Below are 17,327 nucleotides of genomic sequence, written 5' to 3' on the forward strand. Positions count from 1 at the left end.
CGGCGAGCGCGCACATGTGAGTGTGTCGGAGTGGGTGGGGAGAATCTGACGTGCATGCATCTGTGTATCCTGTTTGTGGGGCAAACCTGGCTGTACCAATCCACTTGTATTCCGTCCAAAGGTGTGAACTAACAAGCCCTGAATGTAAAGCCTATTAAGAGTGCAGCTTCTTATCCATCTCACTTCAGCCTCAGATTCTGTCGATGCTTGCATCCTTGTTTTGTCCTCCTTCACATATTTTACATTCTGTCAGTTCTTTGTTTATTCCCACCTACCTCTTTAGCCTCCTTTTCTGCACAGAACACACACTTCCTCTGTCACCCTGTGTTTTTTCCTCTCTACCAAGCCAGCCAAACTCTGACCCACATTGCACGGTCCCTCCTTCCTCCAGGGATTACCTCTCCTAATCTCTGATGCTATTAAACCTCCAGGACAGCCCCACCTCCTTATTCCCCTGTGGGACAGTCAAAACAACAGCTTGGGGGTCACAAGGGGTGTCCTCTAGGTATGAGATAAACCAGAGGGTATAAATGAGTGATAACAGCTTTGGACTTTTAGTGAAATATTTAGTAATTTCATTGACTCATACAACAAACAGGCAACTTAAACAGCTCACACTTTAAAACAAGAGGTTTATGGCAACTAAGTGAGGTGATTATATGATTTAACTTATACCTGGTGCTGTGTCAAATGTTTGTGCCTTAACAGAGAGCCGACCCACACGAGAACACCCAACCCAAAGAATAATCTGAGGGATTTATGAGGGTTTTAGCTGCCTGGGGGGACTCAGAGCCTTGCGCTACCCTCTCAGGTGCTGAACCCCGGATTACTGCTAATCAGCAGCTATGAAACTAGCTAGCAAACAACAGACTGAAATATTTAAAACTGTACCAGTTTGGAGGGGTGTGTTTGTCCAGTACTGTATGATGTGCTGCATTGAAGTAAATTTGTCATACCATTTTGTTACTCAGTTTGTTACTGGTTACTACAGTTCTTGGTTACACACTGTTACATTTTCGTGGATTATATCAATAAACCTGTTGATTTAATTTCCCACCAATTTCTCTGAGCCAAAGTAGACGTCTTCAAATTTAGTCCAAACCCAAGACGTTCAATGTAGATTGCAAAAGTATACAATCTAAAATCATATAATGCAGAGAAAAGCAGCAGATATTCACATCTGAAAAGCACAAATAATTGTCCGGTTTTGGTTATACAGGGTACCCACACATTTTCATAGTTAAACATTGACTTACACACAACAGTACTGTTACTTTGTCTGCATACTTTTATCTATGCAATATTAATCGTCTTCACTCGTCGCTTACACCAAATAGCGCTGCCGTTCACATTCAATCTTTGTTTACATCCATACATGGATTATTGCAATTCTCTCCTCTTTGGGCTCCCTCTCAAGCGTCTTCATAAACTCCAAGAATTCAGCTTCCTGTATCGTTACAAGAACTCAGCAACTTCACTGGCTTTCTGATGAAACATCCTGTCCATTTCAAGATCTGCTTCTCACCTTCAAGGCCCTTCATAATCAAGCTCCTGTCTATATCTGTCAGATCTCCTTCATATCTACATACCCTCCTGTATTCTTAGATCCACTTTTGCAATTCATCTCACTTCACCATCTGTTTGACTGACCACCACGGGCTCGAGAGCCATCGGCCGCTATTCCCCCACCTCTGAACTCTCTCTCACAAGACATTTGAAACTTTGACACCCTTTACACCATGAAAACCGATTTGAAAACACACCTTTTTAAGCTGGCATATTGATTTGATGACACACACAATCTGAATTTGATTTGATGTTGATTTCATTATCATAATTTTGTACCTAGTTTTTTTATGATGGATTTTCTCATGATATTATATTATCTTATTACTGTTGAATGATTGTTGACTTTATGATCTATGGATCCACTGCTGTCTGTTTTTAACTGTGTCTTGTAGGGTGTCCTCGAGTGCTTTGAAAGTTGCCCTTAAATAATTTATAATTATTATTATTGTTATTACTGAATGACTGACTTACCCTCTGAGCGATTTCCCTCTCCACTATGCTGTCTTCTAAGGAGAACATCTCCGACACCGGCCTCTCTTTGACCGGCTCCTTCCTCACCCTCTCCTTCACACTGGTCAGGTCCGGTTCTGAAATGGATGGACCTAAAACTGCCCCATTCACCCCACCCTGGTCTCCCCGCGTCAGTGTCCCACCACCACCTGCACCCCCACCACTACCACCACCACCACCTCCAGGCCCAGCACTACTTGGGCTCTGCCCACATTTGTGTGCTCGGCCCTGGGTTTGGTTTGGGTCCATTGGTCCCTGGTTGCTCTGAGGTCCTTGATTATGATTGTGGTGGTGAGTGTGGTTTTGATTGTGGGTGCGGATCTGAGCACTGCTAGGAGGTCTTGGGGGACCAGGGTACTCTGGAGGGGGTTTGTTGGGCAGCTTGGCCAGAGCAGCCTGGAGCTGAGCGCTGATGCTGATGTCCTCATTGAGTCCTGGGATTTGAACATCCAGCTCCGGCCTCTCCTCCTCCTCCTCCTCTTCCTCCTCCTCATCCTCTTCTTCACTCTCACTACTGTGTATAAGCATGGTAGCATTGGAGAGAGTCTTTTGATGCTGGTAGGCCACTGGTCCAGGTGGCCCTACAGGAGCCTCAGGAGCTTTCTGGACAGGCATCTGCATGGGCAACTCCTGTGGCTGCTGAGGTGGAGGTGGAGGCTGAGGTGGAGGCTGAGGTGGAGGCTGGGGTTGCGGCTGAGGGGTTTGGGGCTGGGGCTGAGGGATGGGCTGAGGCTGGGGGGGCATCACGTGTTCTCTGAGAGTATTCCTCCGATGAAGGGGAGCATTCATGCCCTTCATCACCATGCCCTCCATCCCTCCTCCTCCACCTCCTCTCATGCTGCTGATCACCTCCATACTGTGTCTCTTGCCCAGAGTGGAGCGGTGCTTTGCAGCTGCAGTTAATGGTTCACTAACCTCCTGCAGGGACTGGTGCACCACAGCTGAGCTGTCTGGCTGGAAGGTCTTGACCGACAGCTGCACCATGCGGGTCACCAGCTCAGGACTGCTGCCCCCAATGCAGCGGTGACGGTGGCTGGCCAAGTCAGGGGTGCTGGTGGCAGGGCGGAAGGAGCTGGAGGGGTAAGGTGGAGGCGGGCGTGACATGTGGTTTCTCAGCATGTTGGCTGTAGCTGCATAGCTACCCGCATTGTTCCCCTGTTGTTTGGTATTTGCGAGCTCCGGTGTACTGACAGTGTGAGAGATGGAGCTTCCTACGCCCCCACTCCCGCCACTGCCTCCACCTCCATTAACGCAGGGTGAGTGACAGGGGCCCTGGCTGCTGGCTGGTCCTCCCTGATGAGGGCCATGGGACACCGGTTTACTGTAGCTGATCTGCAAGGCAACATAAATAGAAAAACAGTGTGAGACGTAGACAAGAGAAAGAAATTTAACAAAACCAATCACAAAGCATCCACCTCTACCTGTGGTGCATAAGGTCCCGGGCTGGGCCCCAGGGCATGATAAGGGCCCCGCTCCCTCATCTCTGGCTGGCTATACACCAGAGCCTCAGGCTGGCGGTAAGCACACGCATTGCTGATGTTAAGACTGCGCAACGATTGGCTGTGGAGGTCATGATGAGCAGGAAGCATGCGCCGCTTCTGCCGCATGACAGCATCGTACTCAGGCGTGGGCCTGTAGGACGGAGCGATGATGGCGCTGTGGCGGTGGCTGGGGATGTAGTCAGGGCGCATGAGCTCGCTGCCGGGGATGCTGAGGTTTGAGGACATCGGGGAGGGTGGGACGAAAGTCTGGGAATGATTGAGGGAGCTCAGGCTGGGGCTGCTGTACATGCTTCCATTGGGCACGGTACCGTTACGATAGGGAAAGTCCGCGGGACAGCGGTCCAGACTGGTCTCCGACTTGTAGTAGGGATCGTCATGGAAGATGCTGTCTGAAATTTAAAAGAGGGAGGAAGAAGGAATGGAAAGGAAGATTATTGTTTTGTATGACGTATTTTTATGTATTTTTCTTTGCCACCAAAATCATTCTGGAGGCTACTGAAAAGGCCCCGCAGTGGCTGTGGATCGGGGACTGCTCACGCCCAGCTGGGTCACACGGGTGACGGTGTCTGATGATTTAGGACCAGAAACACCAGATGGCTGCGGGTTCATTTCTGACAACATGTCCAAGTAGCACTTGTAGATGTATTACAGAACATGCATCACTATACTCACTCAACAGCCAAACACAAACCTTCATCCTAAGGACCACGATGGAAATAAGTTCTTGGACTTTATGGTGTATAATCATGTTTTTATGTAAATTGCAATTAATTCATAATTTATTTCATTCTAATATTTTAAGTATTCAAAAATTTGGTAGAGTTACATACTTAGCTTACATACAATAAAGCAAGTACGATAGAATACAGAACAAGATAAACCCACAAAAACACAACGTTAACATAGTGAAGAGTTCTTAAGATGACAGCGCAAAAGGAAATTATCTGTTTTAGATACGTTGTACGGTATCATCTACTACTAGGTAGATGATTAATATAATACAGCATCCTATAACATATCAAATCATATGTTTTTTATGTAAAAAAACAAAAAAAAGTAACTATAGCTGTTGAATAAATGTACAGGAGTTAAAAGTACAAGATTTCCTTCTAAAATGTCATGGAATAGAAATATAAAGAAAGACAAAATAGCAATACTCAAGTAAAGTACAAGTGTGTGGGTACTATTTAACACTAATACTACTACTGTATATAAGGCAGTTGTAGTGTTTTATACAAGAAGTTTCATTCCTAATTTTATTTTAATTTGTTGTTGCACTTACAAGGTTTAGCCTTAAATTGTAATTGCTGTTAATTCTGAGGAATTTTTCAAACAAAATGCTGGTGTAAAATGTATTATTATAATAATTAAATTCACAATTTATATCTACGTATTTATTTGCTACATTTTGTTTTACAATGTTAGAAAAGCAATATTTAAGTCAAGTCTGATGTTACACATACGAGAATGATCCCATTTACTCCCACACAATAAGGCATACAGCTTAGTGATTGAACACTGGTATCAGATCAGTGCTCTGCAAACACCCAGTACCAGTATCAACATTAAAAAAGTCGGACTGGTGCATCTTTACTAAGGTACTGACCACCTTTGGAAAAATTCTGAGAGTTTCTTAGAACAAAGACAGATTTGGATTATTTTCTTCCCACCATAATTTAGGAGATAGTGGCATGCATGTGTCTCCTCTTTACTCAACAGATAAAGGATTCTCTCGTGTGAAACTATCTTATGCCCACAAACCAGCAGACACACATAATCTCTGTCCACACAAATGGAGTGTGATGCCTGAGGTCACACTACAGAGTGATCTCACACCCACTCACAGTAGCACACCCAAAATGTTTTTCCACTCGCTCTGTTTTACTGTAAAGCCGACATGAGTGAAGCACTACGGATTATAAGGCTGACTGAGTGTGTGAACAAGTCAATGAAAGAGTGAGGCACATAATGAGGTCACTGCTCTGCATCCCAAACGTTGGGCTCTAATTGGCTGGGAGATAGTTAAAATACAAATGGGCTGTGAGTCACAAGCCTGATGGGAAAGACACAATTAGCTCTATTCAAATGCTTTAGTTATCATCAGGGAGGCTAAAACCTTAAATGACACTGTGGTCGGAGCAGTGAGCCAGAGGGGGTGAAACTCACTGTGAATGTGTTTGTGTGTTTGTGTCTGTGATTTACCTTGAGAGCTCTGTGTGTCCTGATAATGCTCGCCATACTGGAAGTTACAGGACTGGGGCCTCGGCTGAATGAAAAAACACATTTAATGCAATTAAGAAGAGGCGATTATTTTTTATACTCCAGTAAAGGAACACTTAACCACACAAATGTGCATTTGTACACCAATTATTCACCCTTCATTAGACTGAATTTGAGCAGAAAACTGGGTTTTTTTGCATGCTTCCAGGGTGAACAAAGAGTCTGAAAATGGAGAAATGTGTTGATGAATTGAAGTCATAGGGGTCCACATTTAACAACAGCAAAACTATATCAGGACATCTGTTTGCAAACTCTGACACAACTCCTGAAGTATAATCCAAGTCTCATGTAACCAATCATATGATCAAGGCTTTCAAAACATACAGTCCTTTCCTACAGGGCACTGACAGGAAAGTGAAACCTTTTTTGCCAGAATCCATTTACAAAAACGGTAATTTTACCTTACTAAACACAGGAGCTGTTGGTCTACCACTGCCTTGATCTGTAGCTTGTTTGTGGCATTGTGTGACTCTGGGGAATGTGAACTATCCCTTTAAAACACCAAAGTCACACAATAACACAAAGGAACAACCAATAAAGGCAGCGGCAGACCAGCCACTCCTGTGTTCAGCGAGGTAAAATGACTGTTTTTGTCAATGGAGTCCGGCTTTAAAGAGAGCAGAAATACGTTTCATGTTTAGTTCAGTTCCCTGTCAGAAAACGCTGTCGATTTGGGAAGAACTGAGCTGAACGACAAGACACATGAAACTTTTAATTACAGTGCATGGTTTGTGCAAGAGCATGTAAACGGATGTTTTGATATAGTTTCGCTGTTGTTGACCACCCTTTGACTTCAATTTATGAAGAAATTTAGCAGTTTTTGTATTCTTTGCTCATGCGGGCATGCAAGAAAAACTTCTTTTTTTTTTACACAAATTCACGTGAGTAATTGATATAATATTGGGGGCCGAAGTATTCCTTTAAGTTATGCACATCATCATGCGTCATATTATAAAAGCCTCTAAATAAGCCTTAATATGTCACTTTGCAGTTTTTTCTAACACAGCAGGTGACTGTGACAGACTCAGATTTACTCTTGTGCCGTGAAGTTGTCAACCGTCAATGCCTGTGGTTCCCCAGACAGACAACTGAGCACTCGAGTGGACTGACTGAACAGCTATTGTGCCACATTTAGCCAAGCCATTGTCTGGCCAGTAGGGAGGGAGTCGCACAAATCACTGCCTTCATTGTCGCACCGGAAATCAGAGCAAGCAACACCCTTGCAAACTTTCCAACAACACCCACCACACCACCAACGCACGTTAAAACCAAGGCTCCATGGCACAATTAAGTGCTGCCCTGAGTGGGAGAGCAGGGTCAAATCTCTAACCACCGCCATTTCTGTCTTCCCTCTCTGTCCCCTGTCCTCTGGTCTCATTTATAGAGGCAACAGGACAGACCATTGAGGAAGTGATAGTGCTTCTGACGTTACCAGAGAGCGGCGGTGGGTCCAGGTGGGTCTCCTCCTGATTGGTGCAGGTGAGTGAGTGGGCCTTAAGAGAAACAAGCACAGAAGATGACTCACAAACTTAACATTGAACTCTGTATTTACAGTTCAAGATTATACAGTTTGTTTTGGTATTACGTTTTTTAACAGAACCTTTAGAATGTTGCTAAACTCCATTTTAAACATTAAATAAATCGATTATTCAGGATATATAAAGGCTTTAATGGCCTTCAGCGGGCCTCTCCTTTGGCCTTGAGACTCACTCTGCACAGATTTTGTTCTGTTTGTAGAATTTGTGTCTGGCCGTGAAAAGGCGAGCGATGTACTTGGCCATTTCCATATCCTCCTGCAGATATAAACATGCAGAGAAAAACACGGATATTTTAAAAGAACACAGCAGTTGTATTTATAGATAATCAAGACCAAATTTGCACCTGTATTTGTCTTTAAACAAGGATATCTGGGAATGTGTTTGCCCTTTTTTTTGTTTAACTTCCCACTAGAAACCTTGTGTAAAGCACGTGTGCATGTACTGGGACCACCCGCAGACACAACACTCACCATGTGAAAAATGATGGTGTCGTCTCTGCTTGTTATCTCCACTGTGATGGCTGACTTGTTGTGCGCGATGGTGCCAATGTCCTTCCACCTGTCACAAGCATGGAAATACAAACAAATGCACACAGGGACTGAATTTTTCCACACAAAATTCGGAATATTTTCTTGCATACTGACGTATTTTTAAGATAGAGTCAACTTTCACACAGGCTACAAAAATAGATAAATAAGATAAAGGGTGGCAACTTACTTGTGGAGCATGATGGATCTGCCATTTCTGTGTTTGACAAACACCCCTATGAAGGACACACCGATGAAAATATCGTTGGTGTAGTTGTCCTGTGGAAGAAGAGTGAATATCATAAGGACACAGTAAAGTCTTAAAGTGTGTGTGTCTGTGTAGGAGGCTGGAAGTGGTATGTTATTTATCTACCTTAGCAGGAAAGCTCTCCTGCCCAAAGCCGTCCAGCTTCTCCACCTCCTTGATGTACAGCAGCTCTGCCTCAGCGGCCTGCATTCGACTGAAAAGTAAACCGTAGTGCCTGGTACTAGGTATCTCATTGCCTCTGAATCTTTTATTCTCAGAGTTTTTCCCAGGTGCATGTAAACAAACAGTAAAAAAATGAAGCTGTACCAGTGACTCTTGTGCTCCTCAGCGACCTTTTGGGTCCACTCCTCCAGCACCTCGTCTCCATTGGGCCAGTTCTGAGAGGAAACATAATGAAAAAAACAGGTTTTCCATGACAGTGGGAATCCTGTTTCAATATTAACTAGTTTTTCGGGTGTTTTTTATAACATGGGAGTATTTGTCTGGGGCAAGATTGAAAAAGCTCAGAACATGTATTACAATAACAGCACGCTTTATAAAGGAAACACTTTATAATTTTTTTATTTCAGTTAACTAAAATGTATTATTAAAAATTAAACAAACCGGTTCACAGCAATCATGTTTGCAATTACGTGGGATTAGAGAGGCAAAACACACACACTTTTGTCACAAGTTACACCAGTGCTGGGTAGATGTGACTGTGTGTCTAGATGTTACAATTTTAAAAAATAGTCTGGGATATGCAATACATAAGGAATGCAAAGTTATGTACCTTGGAAATATAAATGATTGTGTCACTGATTATGATAGGTATTTAAGATATTATTATTATCAAGATATTAGTGATTACAAGCAATAAAGGCAATAACAAGAAACTGGTAAAAGACTGAACCACCTTCCATAGGAAATTGGTTAGAAATTGTAAGACGGATTTTTACGGTGGATAAAAAGGCCTACCAGCTAAGACTGAGAGAAAATGTTTTTGATATCAAAAGGAGGAAATGGATGATCTAAAACACAGTGGATCTTCAAGAGACTGGATATACATCCTTCTTTGAAAATGGACATTTATAACCATGACTATTCTGTTTTTTACTTTTTTTCTTCTTTTTGTTTTGTAGTTTTTCTGTAGCTTTTATCTCACTGATTGAGGAAAGAAAGTCTAAGTGAATACCAATGAAACTTGTGGTTGTTTGCACAAACTAAAACACAATAAACATGAAAGTTAAAAAAAAAAGTTCATGTTTTGTATTAGTTTTGAGTTGAATTTTGGTTAACTTTAATGACCTCGCAGCAAATGAGTGTCGGGAAGAAACGTTTTCTTTTTCTTTAACACTGTGTCAAACTGATTTGCAGCTTAACTGCAATGGGCATCAGGTAGCTGTCATTGTGACATAGCATAACAGTGTTTCATTCATGTACTGTAAGCATGCACTGTAATAAATTTGGTGCCCACTAGATCTTTATCTCACTCAGATTCTGGCTTATTCTTTGTCTGTTTTCTGCCTGCTAGTTAGATACGCGGAGGGAGGAGGTACGCAGGTGACACAGGAATGTGTGCCTTCAGGCAACACACAAACACACACAGACGTACACATATTTGAACAGTGAGGGTTTGAGGACTCACCACTGGGAAGAGCACGTACTCCCTGAGGAAGTCCTGAGACATGAACTGAGTGAAGTCTCCAAAGTCAGCTAGAAAATACAAACACACATATTTTACAATCTTTTAGGTGAAAAAAAACAATGTGATCTCATTTTAATGTGTATGAATGCAACAATTGCAAATCACATTAACTATGATGTATTGTTTTTCAGTGTTGTGTTAACTCATATTTTTCTAAAAACCGTAGTGTGATTTCACTGTACATGGTACAAATATATAAAAAATATTAGTTGGCCTTTATCTAAAATATGTTATTCAAACAGTTCATAATATATAGGGAAACTTTGTCTTTAGGATATGTGTGTGCCAAAGACGCTAATGCAGTAAGATAACATGAAAGCATAATTACTCCTTCCAGTCCTTCCAATTAACACCAATTGAAAAATCTTATTTTTTTTTCTCCATAAAGTTATAACATTGCCCCAGATTCCATAAATAAATAATAAACACTATATATTTGCTTTGTTATTAGTAACATTTTCAGTAACACTTCTTACTTTTTTACTTTGTATCTTATTTCAAGTTTTTGAACGGTTATATAACATTTCTTGCAATCAAATTAGTGAGGAAAAACTGTTTAATTTGACTGATAATCTTTGATTCAGAATAACCAAAGGCTACTTATTATTTTAATTGGCTAACAATTAGTTAAACTGACTATCTCATTAGTTACACTCCGTTCTTGTTGTAACTATGCAATAATTTGTGTTATTGTTAAGTAGGGATGGGCATTTTTAGTAATTTTCATAATTGTGCGCTCGCATGAAATCATTATCGAGAACTCCTGAGAGAGATTTGCTAAAGATTGGTTATGATATAAAAGTTTAATGTCACATAGCTTGCACTGCACATTAACGTTGTTAATTTGTTAAAACTCTTATGCCTCGTCATCATTTCGCCTGTAACACTAGACTGAGTCATGTCTACATTAAATGTTTAAGCACTATCTGCAGCTGTGTTGACATCTTTGACACATGGATCTGTGCAGAAAATTATAGACAGCAGTTACATTACTGTGTCTCATCCAAAAAAAATGTACACAGGGCAAATTTAGGTTTCTAGTTATTATAGCATATATGTTTTCTTTTACAGAACAAAAACACAAAAACGGGATTATAAGTCTGGTACTCATGCCCACCTGTATCATTAAGTGTTATAAAAATAAATATCTGATGTCCCGACCTGCTCACAATCTCTAAAACATTGTCAGGCCTCCAGACAGGGCCTGTGAGTACATCCTGAGTACTGCTCTGCTGTCTGTCGGACAAAAGGAGGTGTAGCGGAGGATCCTCGCCTCCTGACAGATAAGGGTCTTCCTGATGCTACTAAAGCTAACCTTGCAACTCGCGATAAGCTAACTGTCTGTTTACATTCCCCCTGAGACACAGACAGCACCCAGGAACAAGACCGAGGAGATGGAGGGAGGCTGTGTGTGTGTATGTGTGTATTAAGACTGATACCATAGGAACTCAAGTGGACTGGGCTCTCCCAGTGGTATGCAGCCATATTAGGTAGTGAAGTCGAGATGACCTGAGAAAGTGTGAGTTTTTGTTCACTCTGTCTCTCTTGTGCTGCCTGTCTCCCTCGGGTAGATTATTCACATGAGATGTTTGTTCATGCATGTGTGTGTGTGTGTGTGTGTGTGTGTGTGTGTGTGTGTGTGTCTCACCTTGTACTGCTAGGCCAGCTAGTCTGATCCCCTGCTCTATTGCGCAGTGGAGACGTCCATCCAACACCTCCTTCTTCACCTGCAGGTAGTACTGATACCTAGAGACAAACAACAAAGAGAGTTAAAATTGAGTTATTCGGATGAGATGCTAAAGAATGAAACTTGTGTTGGAAATGTTTGACTCTGACAAGAGAATTCATGTTTTTGGCAAGCAGCAAGCAGGCTAAAGGGGGGGCAATATGGGTCAACCACTAGATCCAAACTAAAATACAGTACCTCGAAAAATTATTAGATAAATTGTGGTTTTTCACACATTTATGGATCATGAAGAATAACTCATAATGTTTTTTTTATTATTATTCACTGACTTTTTCCTCTAGGGCCGCCAACATATAGAAACTTGGCCAGTACTTCTTGACCAAAAAAATGTTAGCATGCTAGCGTTAACATGTTCACGGGTATTTTTGAAAATGGGTTTTTTCTCTACTTTGTTCTAAAAAGAAATCCTATTTACACAAGCACTGGAAAAAAAAACCCTCTGTCCAAATGAAAGTGCTGTCAAAAGCATACCAACATTGCCAGCATTGCAATTGTCCCTGCTGTAGGACAATTAAAGGATTCATTTATCTAATCTTAGCCCAACAGCTTGCAACACAACACAAAGAAGATGAAGAGGATGTTGGCTAATCAAAAGCCTGGAAAAAAAACTATTACTGATGGAGGACAACCTGGAACAGTGACCTCCAGAGGACATTTTGACACCTCCGTTCCTAGAAGAGTAACTGTATGTCTAAACATGTATAACGTCCTGTTAGAAAGATTAGAGCTAGCACAATTTTTAGCCACATCTGCCACTGCACTAAATGCCCCTTCATTTGTGATGCTTAACAAAGGAGGGGCGTCAAAATTTAGTTTTCCTTGTCTACACGTTGACAATGAAAACAGAGTTTCTGAAAATGTTCACAGTTTTACAAAAGGTCCATTTATAGAGACCTTAATCACATTTCTCAAAGGGGACAAAAGGCCAATATGCAAAAATGGCTCTGTTTTCGAAAATACCCATGTATGTGTGGAGTAAGAATAAGCAAAGCCTGATAGAGCTGCTAGTATGACTGCATAGACTCAGAGCGTTTTAGCTACAATTGATTCATACTGTACCAAAGTAAAATTGCCTCCCCTAAACTCCCCTACACTCCACCACTAATGTTGGTCCATATGCAAGTACACTTTCGCCATCATCTACGTGACCTATTTGTTGTGCTTAAATAGCAGTTCACTTCTGTGTTTTGGTGCAGCTGGTGTTCATATGTGATGCATACCAGAGTACACATGAACTGTACTACTACCTTTTCAAGTGGACTCGGCATGGACCGGCGTACCGTGCCCGGGTGCAGTACAAAGCGTTCACACTAATCAATGATGTGAAACCACCCTTAGCCTTTTTCAGACTGCATACCACAGCCTTTCTACCAGCTAAACTGCATGCAAATCTGACTAGGTGGGTGGCAGCACAGACACTCTCATTAGCTTTCAGAAACTCACCAGAATTTGGTTGGTGGTTAATGTTATTTTTCCAACTAGCCACAGTGTCTCTGAACACCACTTATATAAAATCGAGTTGGAAAACATGATGGGGTTCAGTTCAACACATTTATCCAAAGAAAGCAAAAAAGAGCTGTGCTCGAGGCGCTGCACATTAGCAACTGAGGGATTGCAAACATCCAAAGAGACACCACAGAGAGACGTATTCTTCAGCCTCTGGTTTGTGCAACAGAAAATATGCGTCAACACAGTTTGGCAACACCATTAGCTGTTTAAAACAATGCCAGAGAAGCCTGTTGCAGAATCCCAGTAAGGAATGAGTGAATCACCTCTATTTGAAATACCAGTGACTCATTTCTTACTTGAGAGGAATTCAAAATGTACACCAGTTTGGCTAAACAATATGATTTTATAGGTCCGTAAATTTTCGGCTAACAGCGAGTATGTTTCATGGTGCGAGGACCGACACAAGCTGGACAAAAGACGAGTATAATTGCTGTGTGAGTGTGAGGCAAACTGGGGACTCTGCACTGTGGTTTTGGGCAGTGGTGGTTTTGCCAAGTGTAAGCTGATATGATGACACAGTTCAGATTGTTGAGCCCACTTGCAGACTTCACATAATATGGTTTAAAAAAAGCCTCAAAACCAAGAGGCTGAAATACACTGAGCTCCTTAAAAGTTTCTGAGCTCCTTTTGTCCACTTTTAGCCGCGGTCCAAATGGATGTTTGTCTTCTGAAGAATAGAGCGGCCACACAGGAGGAAAGAGGAGAATTGTCAGGGTGACCGGGCTCGGCTGCGTAAAAACTTGCACACTGTTTCCTGTTTGTTGCCACGGTGACCACCGGCTGAGTCTTTCCAATGTGGGCTGTGAGACACCTTTTCTGACGTACGCACAAGCAGAGCTGTGAGTGGAAGCGTACATTAGACAGTCTGTGCCAGAGTACACAAACTTCTATGTGGAAACCGCTGAGCTATACATGCTTAGTCATTCACTCCCTCTCTATCACACACGCGCGCACGCACACACACACACACACGCACACACACAGTTTTGAGTTTATTCCTCAGTTCCTAAATTTTCTTTCCTCCTCTGTCATCGCAGTAGCCAATCCTAAACTGTTTGAACTTTTAATTCACCCTCAAAGTTTAAGAATTTCATGCTGAAGTTCTTTACATCTTTCATGTTCATATTCTTCTTCACATTCTCTCCCCCACTTCTTCTTTTCTTTTTTGAGCTCCACTCAGCATACTCCCAGGCCTATAATCTGACCCCGCCCTCCTCCCTCACCCTGTCATTACACCCGTTGGCTAAGCTGCCATTCCGTTCCCGTGGCAACCCCCTAATTAGCCAACCGCCGCGGCTGCAGCGGGGGGGAGGAGCTTGATGCGGTCGGGAGGGGGAGGAGCCTCACAAGACACAAAACCCTTCAAATGATTGTGGACTTTTGTTTTTACAAACTCCCCATGTTTTCCCAGCGCTCTCCCTATGGGGTCTGGGGAAATGTTGAGGTTGACAGCGGTTGGTTCTCATTCTGAGGTTCAATGCTAACAACATGATGGTGTTTATATATATGCGAGGGCAGCGGTGGAGAGGCGGACAGTAAACTGTTAAAACAACTATGAACAAGTGAAAGCGTGACAGTGGAAGAGAAGTCTCCTCATGAGAGAGCCCAAATTACACAAAACAAACCTTAAAGGCTTGAAACAAACCTTTGTCTACTTGTAAACCCAGAACACAAGCAGTATGTAGTATGTCTACAGGTTGTAACCAGTAAACCCAAAAGCTGATTTTTCTTTTCAGTTTGTTCTATTCAAATACTTTCAGAGGCCAGACCAGATGAAATTGTGTAGTAATTCACAAAAAAATCTATAAGACTAAATCATCAAACAAGATAAAGCACTTGTAAGAATATTTCAGACATTTTTATGAAGGTTTGTATTGACATACTTATCCGTAGTTAGTGTATCCACATAGAGTAGACGTTTGGGAAACAGGCAGGACTGACAAGGAAGCTAAGTAATGTGTTGCTGTGGATGAGGGTAGCAGCAAAATATATTTAAGCCAAATCAAAAAATCTATTTAAGTGTACTTTGCTATGAGAATTTTTTAATTGCTTTATCCTGTCGTAAACACCCCTTTCCAATATCAAAACTGCCAAACTCCACTGACAAAAACTGTAATTTAACTTGCTGAAGAAGGGAGCTGCTGGTCTTCCTCTGCCTTGAATAAACTAACTGATGGAGGAAGCTGTAGACCAGCAGCTCCTGTGTTCAGCAATTGTAAATTAGCCTACTGATTGTCTTCATAAACTGGCTTTGAAGAGTGAAATATAACGGCTTCAATTCCCCATCACAAATCACTGTGACTGTGAAAATATTATGAATAAAGTATCCACTTAAACTGGTGTTGATCTTTTTAGGTGGGACTATTTTTATGTGGCTCAAATATGTTATGATGCTTCCTTTGTCTACAGCGATACATTTCTTAGCATTTGTGTCAGCTCTCCTGCCTGCTTCTCCAAACTAGGGGCGTGCCATCTGACATCTGCTGTATGTAAACTGACAACGGATAAGAACCTCATTAAACCCCACGTTATAAGATCCAAACTTTCCCTCGAAACATCGCAGTTCCTAGGAAAAGTAAAATCCTTAATGAGTTCAACAACACAGTTTTCAGAGCTTTGTGTTAATTTAAAAATATTAAATATTAAATATATATTTACTGAAGCACTTATTCTCCTGATTCTTGATTTTGTTTATTTGAGATTCATCGTTTGGATTACAAGCGCAACAATATTATGTATATTAGACATAAAATAACACAAGAACTTTAGTTTACTGATAGGTTAATTATCAGATTTAACTTGAGAACTTTAAATGAAACAAATAATATTTTGTTTATGTTTTTCTGTTGGCTCACTTTTAATGTTTGTCCAGTTTAATTATACTATAATAATTAAAATACACAAAGCTGTTGGTTGAACTTTTGGTTAGATGTCATTAGTTGTAGCAACGGAGGGTTTATAGATATTAAACTGTAATATGCTCTTTACATTGTTTGGAGGTTAATAATGCTGGTAAAAAAAAAGAATTATTCAGCCCTGAATAACTACATTAGCACACACTTAAGTTTGATGTAAGTTCAATGTAAAGCCATAAAAGCCTTGAGTAATGCATGAGTCTTAAAAAAAACATTGACAGACGCCCAAGGAAATGTTTGTGCTTGAAATGATCCCAGCCACATATAACATCCACATGCTGCATACTTAAGGATTCAATTACAGCAAGACATACATCCATTTGGAGAAAAACCACTCACTTGAAGTTCATGTCTCAATATTTCAAAAATAAAGTCAATCCTGCCCTCAAATATGTTAATACTTTGCAGACAATGGTTAAAATGGGCTGTGAAGTTTCTTTTCTGTAACAGAGTTTACTGTCTTGTTGAAAGTTTACGGTCTTGAAATCAATAAAAATGATATTATAAAAATATATTTCTTTCCACAAACAGTGTCCTCATTACTCTACGTGATCTGCATAATGCAATTTAAACACTTTTTATGGGACTAAATCTTCCAGAAAAATTCAACAACATGTTCATGATATATACATTTTTATTTTACTTTTTACCCCTCTTTATCATAAATGTACATGAATCTCTGGCACTAACTAATATTCATCAGTTTTCATCATTTTATCGCATGGCATGACCTCATGCTTGGCAGAAAAAAACGATTCACGCCCCTTTAAAACTTTCTCTAAAAATCAGGATTTATTCTTTCCAGGATGTCTGAAATTTGCTTGGGTATTTCTTGCCCTCAGTGCTCTCCATTTTTCTCTTCATCTCTTACTCACTGAGGAGGATGAGCTGCGAGCAAATCTTCGCATGCCGCATAAAAAAATGTAAGAAGCATCATTTGGTGTAGCTGTATCGTAGTAAAGGTGGAAACAGAAGACCTTCGTAGAGGTATAGGGCTTATACATACTGTACAGTGCGAGGCATCGGTTATGATAACAAAAAGGAGAAAATGATGTGAAAATCTGTCATGAATCGAGAGAAATACGAGACACGTGTGACCTCAGAATCTTGAATTTAGGAGGAAACCGGGAGAGGAAAAACAACCATCTTCTGGGAAAGTCAGGAGGGTTGGCAAGCATGTATAATGCCGTAAGTCGTTTTTCTGTACTGACAGTCCATTTAATTTTGTTGTTTTGGGATGGGAGCAGAAACCTCTGACACATATCTGGAAAAAAC

At 41.2% G+C, this 17,327-nt stretch overlaps 1 protein-coding gene across 1 annotated transcript in view; it reads right to left on the minus strand.

Annotated features, from left to right (window-relative positions):
• The window catches only part of LOC121955187 (tyrosine-protein phosphatase non-receptor type 14-like), a 53,092-nt gene that overhangs the window by 10,054 nt on the left and 25,711 nt on the right, over positions 1 to 17,327 (minus strand). The window contains exons 4-14 of the mRNA XM_042503032.2: positions 11,530 to 11,627; positions 9,822 to 9,889; positions 8,501 to 8,571; positions 8,300 to 8,387; positions 8,117 to 8,205; positions 7,870 to 7,957; positions 7,572 to 7,654; positions 7,294 to 7,354; positions 5,784 to 5,847; positions 3,501 to 3,970; positions 2,041 to 3,411 (exon numbers count right to left, since the gene is read on the minus strand). Coding sequence (XP_042358966.2) covers positions 2,041 to 3,411; positions 3,501 to 3,970; positions 5,784 to 5,847; positions 7,294 to 7,354; positions 7,572 to 7,654; positions 7,870 to 7,957; positions 8,117 to 8,205; positions 8,300 to 8,387; positions 8,501 to 8,571; positions 9,822 to 9,889; positions 11,530 to 11,627 — 2,551 coding nt within the window. The remainder of the gene's footprint in view (positions 1 to 2,040; positions 3,412 to 3,500; positions 3,971 to 5,783; positions 5,848 to 7,293; positions 7,355 to 7,571; positions 7,655 to 7,869; positions 7,958 to 8,116; positions 8,206 to 8,299; positions 8,388 to 8,500; positions 8,572 to 9,821; positions 9,890 to 11,529; positions 11,628 to 17,327) is intronic.

Source organism: Plectropomus leopardus, chromosome 16 (assembly GCF_026936395.1).
Source record: "Plectropomus leopardus strain MGB_pleo_1.0 chromosome 16, ASM2693639v1, whole genome shotgun sequence".
NCBI lineage: Eukaryota > Metazoa > Chordata > Actinopteri > Perciformes > Serranidae > Plectropomus > Plectropomus leopardus.